General features: G+C 39.3%; 1 protein-coding gene across 1 annotated transcript in view; it reads left to right on the top strand.

The window, feature by feature from the left end:
- Positions 1-12,398, top strand: part of CRACDL (CRACD like) — a 126,129-nt gene that overhangs the window by 66,460 nt on the left and 47,271 nt on the right. The window contains exon 2 of the mRNA XM_087863315.1: positions 7,233-7,312. Coding sequence (XP_087719441.1) covers positions 7,243-7,312 — 70 coding nt within the window. The 5' untranslated portion in view covers positions 7,233-7,242. The remainder of the gene's footprint in view (positions 1-7,232; positions 7,313-12,398) is intronic.

Here is a 12,398-nt window from a genome sequence, read left to right on the forward strand (position 1 = left end):
TTCAGGATAATACTGACCTCATAGAATGAGTTGTTTTTTTGGAGAACAGTTTGGAAAGGGAAAGTTTGCTATTAATTCTTCCGTAAGTGTTTGATAGAATGCAACAGTAAAGATATCTGGGCCTGTGCTTTTCTTTGTGGGAAATTTTAAGTGACTAATTCAGTCCCTTTTGTTATTGTAAGTGTAGTCAGATTTTCTATTTCTTATTGGTTCAAATTCAGTGGTTTGATCTTTCTAGGAATTTGTCCATTTCATCCAAGTTATCTTTTTTTGGGAATATAACTATTCATAATATTCCTTTATTATCCTTCTTATTTCTGTAAGATCAGTAGTGATGCTCTTTCATTTTTGGTTTTAGTAATTTGAATCTTCTCTCTTTTTATTAAGTTTAGCTGAAGGTCTATCAACTTCGTTGGTCTTTTTTTTTTTTAAAGAATCAACTTTTGTTTCATTGATTTTCAAAATGTTTTCCTATTCTATATTCCATTAATTTTTGCTCTAATACTTATTATGTTCTTTCTTCTGTTTTCTTTCAGTTTAGTTTGTTCTTCTTTTTCTAATTTCATATGGTGGTAAGTTATGATATTGGTTTAAGATCTTTTTTATGTAGGTGTTTATAGGTATAAATTCCTTTAGGGAGTGTTTTAGTTGTATCTCACTAGTCTTGGTGTGTTGTGTTTTTGTTTTTATTCATCTCAAAGTATGTTATAATATTGCCTGTTATTTCTTCTTTGACCTGATTGGTTATTTAGCAATGCATTGCATAATTTCTGCATATTTGTAAATTTCCCCAAATTCTTTCTACTTTTGATTTCTAACTTCTATTGTGGTTGAAGAATGTGTTTTATTTGAATTCACTTTAAATTTATTGAGTTTTGTTTTATGGCCTACCATATGGTATCATGGGTAATGGTCTATATGCAGGTAAGGCAACTATGTATTTTGTTGCTGAATGGAGTGATGTATGTATAAATATATTGTAATTGATTTATACACTTGCTCAAGTCCTTTACATCATTGTTGAGTTTCTGCCTATTTGTTCTATCCATTTTTGAAAGTGAGGTCCCCAATTATTGAAGTTGCCACAATTATTATTGAATTGTCTCTCTCCGTTTTATCAATTTTTGTTTCATGTATACTGAAGCTGTGGTTTTAGGTACAAACCTGTTTATAACGCTTCTATCTTCCTGATGCATTTACCAAATTTATCATTACAGAAATACTCTATTTATCTCTGGTAACAGTTTTCTCTTAAAATCTGGGGGTTTTTTTGACATTAATATAGCCATTTCATTGGTTATTGGGAGCGTATTATTTAATTTCCACATATTTGTGACTTTCCCAAATCTCCTTCTCTTATTTATTTCTAATTTCATTCCCTGGTTGTCAGAAAACATACTTTCTGTAATTTCAAGCCTTTTAAATCTATCTGGGCTTGTTTCGCAGCCTAGTTGTGGTCTATCCTGTAGAATCTCTCATGTGCACTTGAGAAGACCGTTCATTCTGTTGGGTGGAGTGTTCTATAGATTTCTATTAGGTCTAGTTGGTTAGTGTTGTTCTTCAAATCTTTTATATCCTTATTGATATTCTGCTTAGCTCTATCAGTTTTTGAGAGTAGGATATTGACATCTTCAGCTGTTGTTGAATTTTATATTTGTCAGTTTTTGCATGCATCCAGGAAGAAACACTAGCTCCAAGACTCTGAATTCTCTCTGTGTGTTCTCCCATTTGCAGGACATTAAAAAGCAAAAGACTGCAGTCTTTTTGGAATGGTTCTAGGATTTTCAGATGATTTGGCATATGAACATTGGTATTCAGATTCATTTTGGTTTGGTTTTATCTTTTTAAAGATTTTATTTCTTTATTTGAGAGGGAGAGCACAGAGGAAGAGTGAGAGGGAGAAGCAGACGCCCCACTGATCAGAAAGCCCAACGTGGGACTTGATCCCAGGACCCCAAGACCATGACCTGAGCTGAAGGTAGACGCTTAACCAACTGATCCACCCAGGTGCCCTTGATTTGCTTTTAAACAGCATAAACTGCATTTGTGGATCTGTGATCATCAGCTTTTAACTTTCTTAAAAGTTACTTAGTTGTAATTGTCATCACTCACCCTAGGAATCTCAGATGTAGCCACACAGGCAAAGGTACAGTCAGCTTTCTCCAGGACTGGTGACGGTACCAAATAGCCACAGGCACTGGAAAAAGCATAGGAGAAGCACACAGAGATTTGGCCTCACTGAAATACCATCACTTGGGCCAAATTTACCTCTGTTTTTAATCTTTTCAAAGTCATGTTACTTTGTAAAGAAAATATAGTTTCCTTCAGTTCTCCTTCAATTTCCATTGAGAAGGGTCATGATAAGGATTATTTACTTTTTACAAAGTCAGGTATCAGTTTCCTGGAGGATTTCCCCAGTCTTAAAGCAGATTGTAAAAGTAGACCCGTTTCTGAAACTGGATGATTTACCGCTTCTAATTCTCTTGGTACCTCTATCAGTCATCTGTAGAAGCCTCTCTCATTTTGTCAGCTGTCTTGTTCCTGTGTTGTGTTCAGTTCCTTGCTCCAGGCACTGTCCCAGGTGCTGGTAGGAGAGCAAGGGACATAACTGGTGCAGAGCTCACCCTACCAAGCTCGCTGTCTTGGAAAGGAGGGGAATGTTAGGCAGTCATCTTATAAACAAGTCTTGTTGACAGCATTGGTGGGCATTGTGAAAAAAGGTACAAGGGCTGAGAAAGAATACCACAGGGATCTGAACATGGCCTTGGAGGGTGTTGTGGAATTGGCAGGTCTGTAGGGATGAACACTAAGGTTTTTGTACGTAATTATGTGCTCAGGTTATGCAATCAGGTTACAGATATTTTTCTTTGCCTTGTGCAGGTATGGATTAGAACCTTTAAAATACTATATAAAGATCTGTTCTCATTCTTCATGTGAATGAAGTTTTGTCTAATTTTTCAATATAAGCTGCAGCTAATGATGAAATTCTGCCATAAGCTAGGAAGAAGCCTGTGGTTACAGTTAGGGTTCAGAGAGAGGGAGTGGGGCAGCCGCCCCAGGAAGCCTTCATTAGACACAGGACTCCCTTGGATTCTGTAGGTGCCCAGATCACACTGATGAGTGCTGTGAACTACAGAAGGGGCTGGAGGTTCAGTCCCCTTTTAAGTCAGGGAGAATCCACGAAGAGGCCCCTCTGGTCTAGATTTGAAGAATAAGTTTTCTCTTCCTTGGACTTGAGCTGTCAGAACAACAGGGATTGGGGGTGGTGCTGGAGGGCAGAAAGCTGGTGGAGGGGGCATTGGGGTGGCCTGATGTGAACTTTTGAGTTCAAGCTAAAGGGGTGCTGGGAGTTATAGGGTGTTTGCCACATTGCCTTTATCATTATGGTTTTCTTTCTTCTGGCTTGTCCTTGAATTTTGCTGGGAGTGGGGGAACATGTGTTTAGAAGGGCAGGTCCTTGGGCCCAGTAGAGAAGACATTCCATGGTAACAGCTGTGGAATATTAGCCCCTGGGGTATCTGAGTGAAGAGGGTGGTCCTCCATGTGTGCACTCCAGCCTCAGAGGGCAGACATTCCTCTGTGGCCTGGAGTGTGTTCTTACCAGTGACCTGGCAGTGGTTTGATTCACCTTGCTGGACAAGGCCCTTCAGGCTGCAGGGCATTGGGAAGCACAGGCGTCCTCTGGGAATCCAGATGTCTTGATCTTTGACTGGTAATGTTGGCTCTAAAGTGAGCCACTTTTACAAGGAGACTGTCTTCGTGAGATAGACTCAACTCGCCTGCCCCCAGGAGGTGCTGGTTGTGTGTGCTCTTGTTTCTGTTTATGCAGAGACACACATTAGCACGCGGTGAGGAACGGGCTGTGGACACTGACAGCTGTTCTCAGCAAGTGCTTGTGTGTGCTGTGCTCCCAGTCCATTTAATTAAAGTATTATTATCCCCATTTTGTATATGAGGAAACTGAGGCTCAGCCCTGGTGTGTGGTGGGGTGAGGCTTCAGCCCCAGGACTGCCCATTGTCCCAGGCTTTGCCCTTTTCCTCTGCACCATATTGCACTCTTACTGGTATGAAGATGTTCGGGACAGAAAATATGAGCAGATTTTACAACTGCCCATGTAAGGTGAGCCTGATTCCCTTGTGATCCCTTCATCCGCGGGGTGATTTTTGGCTCCATGTGTGACTCCATTAGCAGCCTTGGCATCTGGCGGTGCTTTCTGCATCTGGCCCCACCAGGGCGCGCCTTACAGCATGGTGAGGACTGGGCCATTCTCTTGGGCCTCCCCCCTCCCACCTGCTCCTGAACCCGCTGCCCTAGATGACTTCATCACAGCCCCGTCACTCACACCAGGCAGAAGCAGGGGTGAGCATCTGGATCTGCTCTGCACTCAGTGGGATGCAGCACCCTTCTGTACCCCAACCCATGGAGCTTGTGCACACACTCTCTCCATAGACCTGCACAATCATGCCTTCTCAAGAGTGATAATAGATATATAATGACAGCCTCAAGCCCTTTCTCCCTAAACTAAGATGCTCTGGAAAACCCAGTGGATGGTCTCCTGGGGCCTCTTTGGCCTCTGGGCTCAGGCATGTTTCTGCACAGGGGCTGCTTGACAGGCAGAGTCAGTTCAGTGGGAGATGCATGGCCTCCATGAAGCCCCTCTGAGGACAGCTCAGGACTCTCCCCTTCACTGGGTCAGCACCTGCAAGAAGCAGGGAACATGTCAGTCGCATCCCTCACTGGGTCCCAGGCTGCAAAAGTGCCTGTCCTTGCTAGATATACAGTCAACATGAGTACACAGGTTGGTGTCTCTGCTTTGCTACTTTGAGCCAGTTAATATACTTACTTACTTATATGTTCTTAGTCCCAAAATGTGAATACTAAAGATTCCTTGGGATTAAATGAGGTAACTCAGATGATACACTATAAACTTGAGAGTTCATTGCAATTGTTGTGGTTAACTCCAAATTCAAGCAGTAGAAAGCTCTTGCACTTGGACTCCTTGCTTCTTGCATCTTCCCACTTTTCCTTCTTTGCTCCCTCTTTATTTCCATATAAATGCCCTGGTACTACTTCCCTCTGCCCCCACCACAGTTTCATAGGACAGCAGGACACTGTGGGATCAGGGAGTTTGATAGAGATTGCATTGAATCTGTACAGTGCTTTGGGGAAATCATAACAATAAGTCTTTAAGTCTGTGAGCATGAGATATTTTTCCTTTTTTTGGTATCTTCTTTAATTTCTTTCAGCAACATTTTATAGTTGTCAGTGTACAAGTCTTTCATCTCCTTGGTAAAATTTATTTCTGAGTATTTTATTCTTTTTGATGCTATTATAAATAGAAGCACTTTTCTTAATTTCCTTTTCAGATTGTTCATCGTCTGTGTATAGAACCAACTGATTTTCATGTGTTCATTTCATGTCCTGAAACTTTGCTGGATTCATTTATTTGTTCTAACAGTTCTTTGTGGGATCTTCAGGGTTTTCTACATAGAAGATCATGTCCTCTGCAAACAGAGATAACTTTACTTCTTCCTTTTCAACCTGGGTGCCTCCTATCTTTTTCTTGCCTAATTTCTCTGGCTAGGACTTCTAATACTCTGTTAAATAGAAGTGGTGAGATCAGGCACCCTTGTCTTGCTCCTGATCTTAGAGGAAAAGCTTTCAGTTTTTCACTGTTGAGGATGCTTTCTCTGGGTTTGTCATATGTGGCCTTTATCATGTTGTGTTTCCTTCTATTCCTAGTTTCCTTTAGTGTTTTTATCAGGTTAGGGTTTTGAATTTTGTCAGATATTTTTTTCCACATCAGTTGAGATGATCACGTGGGTTTTTTTCCCCTTCGTTCTGTTGAGCAGGTATTTTTATGAAGCCAAATCATGTGCAAATTGAGAAGCAAAACCAGTAAAGCTTTGTTCACCTTTTCAGGAATTGACAAATTGGAAGATGGACATTTTGACGTTAATATTAAAGACCTAAATGTTAGACCCAACTCTGGCAAAAAGACCAACAACCCCTTTCCTCTGTTAAATATTTTCTTTGCATTTCTCCCATTATTTCCCATTATGTGCTGTGTACAAGTAGTAAACGTTAGTTGGCTAATTGGATATTTGAGCCCCTTGTAAAGTCTGAGGTTTCATAGTAGCTGTCAGTAATAAATAGCTTTCCATAGAAATGGTGAGTCAGTATGTATGGAGTAGAAGACACTGTTTTAAAGTCAACTCTGGAAGGCAGGAACACAGCTTGAATTTGATTTCCACAAAGAGGGCTTTTTAATTTAGGAAAAAAACCTGGGACTGTATGGATGAAATGATAATAATATCTGGGATGATTTGCTTTGAAAAAACCTTGTGGGAGTGGGAGGGGGAGAAGGTGTAAAAATGAAACAAGAGTGACAATATGTTAAGTTCATTATATGTTCTCTGTATTTTTGTATCTGTTTGAGATTTTTCATAATAAAAAGTTCAAACAAGGAGCTCAGTATACTTTAATGATGTTGCAGCTATATATCAAAATATTACGTAGCCATTACAGTAACACTTATGAAGAATTTTAATGATGTGATGTAAGTAAGAAAATCAAGAAGTCAGTCTTCCTCATAAGATGGAGGCATGTACACACAATGTCTGCATGGACAAAAATAGTGGAAGGAAGTCAAAACATTAACTGTGGTAACCCTTGGTTAAGGTGGGATTTGGAGTGATTTTCATTCTCTGTGTCTTCTAAACTTTCTACAGTGAATGAGAGAAAAACATAATTTCCTTTTTTTTTTTTTTTCTCAAGGCATAACTAACATACACTACATCAGTTTCAGGTGCGCAATGTAGTGATTCAGCATTTCTATACACTTTATACACTGCTCAGTGCTCCTCATGATAAGTGTACTCTCAATCCCCTTGATTTCACCCATGAGAAAAACATAATTTCTGAAAAAAACTTTTTTGAAAGAAAGGAAACATATCTGCGTTGTGTAAATTAGTGTAGCGTTTGTTCTAGTTAGTTGATTTCCATGAAATTGCTCTGGTCGGTGATTAGATAAACGCCTATGTGGCTACTAATCTTGAGTTGTGGACATGTGTTTGTACTGTGCTGCCCTGTACTCTGCCCTGGAATCTGTCTTTGGCAGGGTGTGTGCAGGTGAAGTCATGGGCAAAAAAGCAGTAAGCAAAACCATTTCACTCATTGCTACCTTCCATTAAGCACGTCCCTTTTAACATGAATTCCCATCTGATTTTAGTGAGCTGGACATGATTTCCACAAGGGTGATGGACATTAAGCTGCGGGAAGCTGCAGAAGGCCTTGGGGAGGACAGCACAGGTAAGGCCCTCACTTTCCCTGCTCTGGGAAGAGCCCATGTCTGGTTGCGGGTCAGGGAGAGGGGCTGATGTAGCCAAGCCTTTGAGGTTGTGTGTGTGGAGGGTGGGGGTTCAGTTCACAGTGTATTCAAATACCCCCATTCCCTTCATACTATGACGAGAGAGCACATCCAGGTTACTTAAGGCAGCGCCCCTTTGCTTTGCTGTCAAACACAGGGGTTTTAAAGCCGTTTTACTCATTCCTGGAGGTAAATCTGCTCCCCTGTTTGGTTGACTTAAAAGCAGTGGAGTCATTTGTCACCTAAGAACGTCTAGAGGATGAGTACGAGGTTGGAAGAAGTATGAGATGGCCTGACCATGCAGAAGAAGAAATATTTTCAAGACAGAGCCTTTGATCTCTCTCTTTTATGGCATTTATTCTCCTTCAGAGACCTTTATTATACCCCTCACTGAGCTAAATTCCAGGCCCATGACTCATCATCTCATTACATGTTCTAAGAGTTACCCGATTATGTGATTGGTTCTCTGTTATCCATCGATTGCTATTTGTGTCTTGATAAAGTTGTAAAATTGGCATTAAAAACACTGATCTCCGGATAATGTACCTTTTTCCTAGATTAACCATTTATACTCTCCTTATTTCAGTAACAAAGGTCTCCATCAGTGTCTTGTTTAAAGTTAAAATGCTGGTAATGATTTTCTTTGATATAGTTTGGGAGGAACAACTTCCAATAGTATCAAATCCTAGATGTTAACCCTTAGCTTCAGATGCTAATTTCATTAAAGATTCTATTTCAGATATTATACATAGATTTTCCTTATTATCCCATAGTAGAACTACTTTTCCTCTGTCACATTTTGATAGACAGCAAATAAGCCTAAATACAAGGTGAGGTTTTAAAAATTAAACCTGAGAGAAAATGGAATTTCAAAATTTGTCATACTATAGGATATTGAATTATTTAAACAGGAAAGTACTCTTTGAAGAGGTATTTCTTTAGTCTGAAACAGCCTCCATAAACACTAGTTTTGGATATTTATAGAGGTTACCATGAAGAATCAGATTTTAAAAAGAAAAAGTAAAACTATGTATTCTTTTTTTCCGAATAGTGAACTAAATTATTCACATCGACCACTTCCCTAAAATTTAAAATTCTAGATAAACTTCAACAAATGGTGTTGGAAAAAGTGGACAGCCACATGCAGAAGAATGAAACTGGACCACTTTCTTTTACCATATACAAAAATAAATTCAAAATGAATAAAATGTGAGACCTGAAATCATAAAAGTCCTGGAACATAGCACAGGCAGTAATCTCTCTGACATCAGCCATAGCAACATTTTTGTAGATATGTCTCCTGAGACAAGGGAAATAAAAGCAAAAATAAACTATTGGGACGACATCAAAATAAAAAGCTTCTGCACTGTGAAGGAAACAATCAACAAAACTGAAAGACAGCCTACTGAATGGGAGAAGATATTTGCAAATGACATATCCAATAAGGGGTTAGTATCCAAAATATATAAAGAACTGATATAACTCATTACCCAAAAAACAAATAATCCAGTTAAAAATGGGCAGAAGACATGAACAGATATTTCTGATATCTAATTTTTAACTTCTGTTCAAAGAAGACATTTAGATGGACAACAGACACATCAAGAGATGCTAAACATGACTTATTATCAGGGAAATGCAAATCAAAACTGTAATGAGACCAACATGTTATGGGTTTAGTTATGTCTCCCCAGAAGTCTTATTTTGAAATCCTAACCCCCAATGCCTCAGAATATGACCTTATTTGGAAATTGGGTCATTGAAGATGTAATTAGTTAAGAGGTACCACTGGAGTATGGTGGGCCCCTAATCTACCATGACTGATGCCCTTATAAAAAGGGGAAATATGGACATAGACACACACACAGGGAGAACACCATATCAAGAGGAAGTCAGATCAGGGTGATGGCATCTACAAGCCAAGGAACGCCAACAGTTGCCAGCAAACCACCAGAAGTTAGAGGAAACGGAATAGATTTCCGTTTCACAACCCTTTGAAGGAAGTTAACCATGCCAACAACACCTTGATCTCAGGCTTCTTAGCCTCCGGGCTGAGAGACAACACAACTCTGTTGTGTGCGCTGCTCGGTCTGTGGTACTTGGTGCAGCAGCCCTAGCAAACTGATATACAGCAGAAGCAAGAGAAACAGACACACAAAGCCATCAGCTATCAGAACTATCAATTATATGCTATAACACAATTGTGCACAGTATGTTTGATGATAATTAAAGAAAGTATTAAAGTATTTGGAAGGAACCAGGAACTATAAAAGGTATCATAGCACCCAACCAGTGCTCAAAGCCAAGAGAAAGATATAAAAGGGACACAGATGAAAGGAAGAAATAAAACTATATTTGCAGATGTCATGATTATACAAAATATCAAAAAATTATTTAGATCTCTCTCTTAAGTTTAGCAAGACTGTTAGATATAAGGTCAAAATATAAATATCGATTGTATTTCTGTATAACTAGCAATAAACAATTGAAAATTTAAATTTTTAAACATACCATTTACAATAGCAAAAATAAAATAATTTGGTATATATCTAACAAAATACATGCAGGATCTATATACTGAAAAATGCAAAAAAAAAAAAAGAGTTGCTTAAAGAAAGCAACAAAGACCAACAAAGACCTAAATACATGAAGTGATATATTATGTGTTATAGACCGAATATCTTATTTCCTCCCAAAGCTCATATGTTAAAGTCCTAACCCCGCCATGTGATATTAGGAAGTGGGGACCTTTGGGAGATAATTAGGTCACGAGGGTGGAGCACTCCTGAATGGAATTAGTGACCTTATCAGAAGAGACCAGAGAGCTTCCTGCTTTCTTTCTGCCATGTCAGGACACAGCAAGAAGTTGCAAACAGCAACCTGTAAGAGGGCCCCCAACAGAACCCCAGCATGCTGGTTCCCTGATCTCAAGCTTCTTGCCTCCAGAGCCGTGAGGAATGAATTTCTGTTATTCATAAGCCACCCAGTCCGTGATACTTTATATAGAAGCCTGAATGGACTCAAACCACATTTACAGATTGGAAGACTCAGTGTTGCTACAATGTCACTTCTCCCCAAACTGAGCTGCAGAACGGTGTGTTAGTACGTGTGGGGTAGAGTATGCTGTTTATACGTATGCTGAGGAAAGCTGGACACAGTTCAGTACTCTACAGCAAGAATATTGACCAGTGATCATTTATTTGATTTCCATGACGAGTCAAAGATTTTTTTATTTAGGAAGAAGCCAAATCCATACAGATGAAGTGATAATAGTATCTGAAAGGATTTGTTTTGAAATAACCTGGCAGGGATAGGAAGGAGGAGGAGGAATAAAGATGAAACAATCAAAATCCCAGCAGGGTAGTTTTCCAGCATTGACAAGCTGATCCCAAAATTTACGTGAAAAAGCAAGAGAACTAGAATAGTGAAAACAATTTTGACAAAGAACAAAATTGGAGGACTCCTATTACCTGAGTTCAAGACTTACTGTAAAGCTTCAGTTATGAAGCCAAGTGCGGTACTGACAAAAGGATGGATGTGTAGAGAGAGAACTGAGGCCAAAAGTAGACCCATACATACAAATATGGCCAACTGGTCTTCGACAAAGATGGAACAGTGATTCAATGGAGAGGGGGTTGTCTTTTCAACAAATGGTGCTAGAACAAATTGAACATCTCTATGGGAAAAAAAGAACTTTGACCTATACGTCACGGATGATACAAAAATTAGCTTGAAATATATCATAGGCATAAATGTAACACTATGAAACCTTTCAAAGAAAACAACATTTTTATGACCTAGAATTGCATAGATAGGACCTTCTTAGATAGGACCCCTCAGGCCCTAAATTGGACTTCATTAAAATTTAAAGCTTTTTCTCTGTGGAAGACCCTGTTAAGAAAATAAAAAGACAAGTCACAGCCTGGGAGGCAATATTTGTAAAGCACCCTTGACAAGGGACTTGTATTTAGAACTCTCAAAATTCAACAATAGGAAAACAGACAACCCAAATTAAAAAACAGGCAAAGGTTTTAAAAGATGCTTTATCTCAGAAGATATACAGGTGGCAAATCAGCTCATGAAAAAGTGCTCAACATTAGTTAATGCAAGTTAAAACTACAATGAGGTACTACTGTATACCTGTTAAAATGGCAAAAACAGGAACAACACCACACCCGACAATAGCAGGTGCTGGGAGGATGCAGGGCAATTGGAATCCTCATATTGCTGTTGGGAATGCAGAATGTTACAGCCACTTTGAAAAATATTTCAGCAGTTTCTTGTTAAATGAAACATACCCTTAGTCCATGACCCAGTAGTCCTGCTCCTAGGTATTTACCTAAGAGAAGTGAAAACTTATGTTTACACAGAAACCTTTAGCAAGGGGCACCTGGGTGGCTCAGTGGGTTAAGCCTCCTAGTCTTGATTTCAGCTCAGGTCATGATCTCAGCGTGATGAGAAGGAGCCCAATGTCTGGCTTGGCACTCAGTGTGGAGTCTGCTTGAGATTCTCTCTCTCTCCCTCTTCCCCTCTCCCCATCCCACTACTCGCACTTTCTTTCTCTCTCTTAAAAAAAAAAAAAAAAAAGGAAACCTATAACAACTTTATTCATAATTGCCAAAAACTGAAACAAATCCAAATGTCCTTCACTTTGCTCAATGTTTAAATAAAGTGGTATATCCCTACAATGGAATTGTACTCAGCAGTAATAAGGAACAAATTACTGATGGATGTAACAACACGGATGAGTCTCTAATGCATTGTGCTGAGTGAAAGAAACCAGAATTAAAGGACGCATACTGTATGAATCCATCTCTATGACATTCTGGAAAAGGTACAACTATAGGAACAGAGAAGATATCAGTGGTTTCTAGGGGTTAAAGACAGGACGGGTTTGGCTACAGAAGGGCAGCATGAAGGGTAGTGGTATAGTTCTGTATCTTGAGGTGATGATGTAGGTCTGTCTGTACAAAAAAAGCAAATTTTACTATGTAATTTTTTTCTAGAGAGATACAGACAGAAAGAGGG

This window comes from Ursus americanus, chromosome 7 (assembly GCF_024610735.1).
Source record: "Ursus americanus isolate L20-20 chromosome 7, mUrsAme1.1.p, whole genome shotgun sequence".
Taxonomy (NCBI): Eukaryota; Metazoa; Chordata; class Mammalia; order Carnivora; family Ursidae; genus Ursus; species Ursus americanus.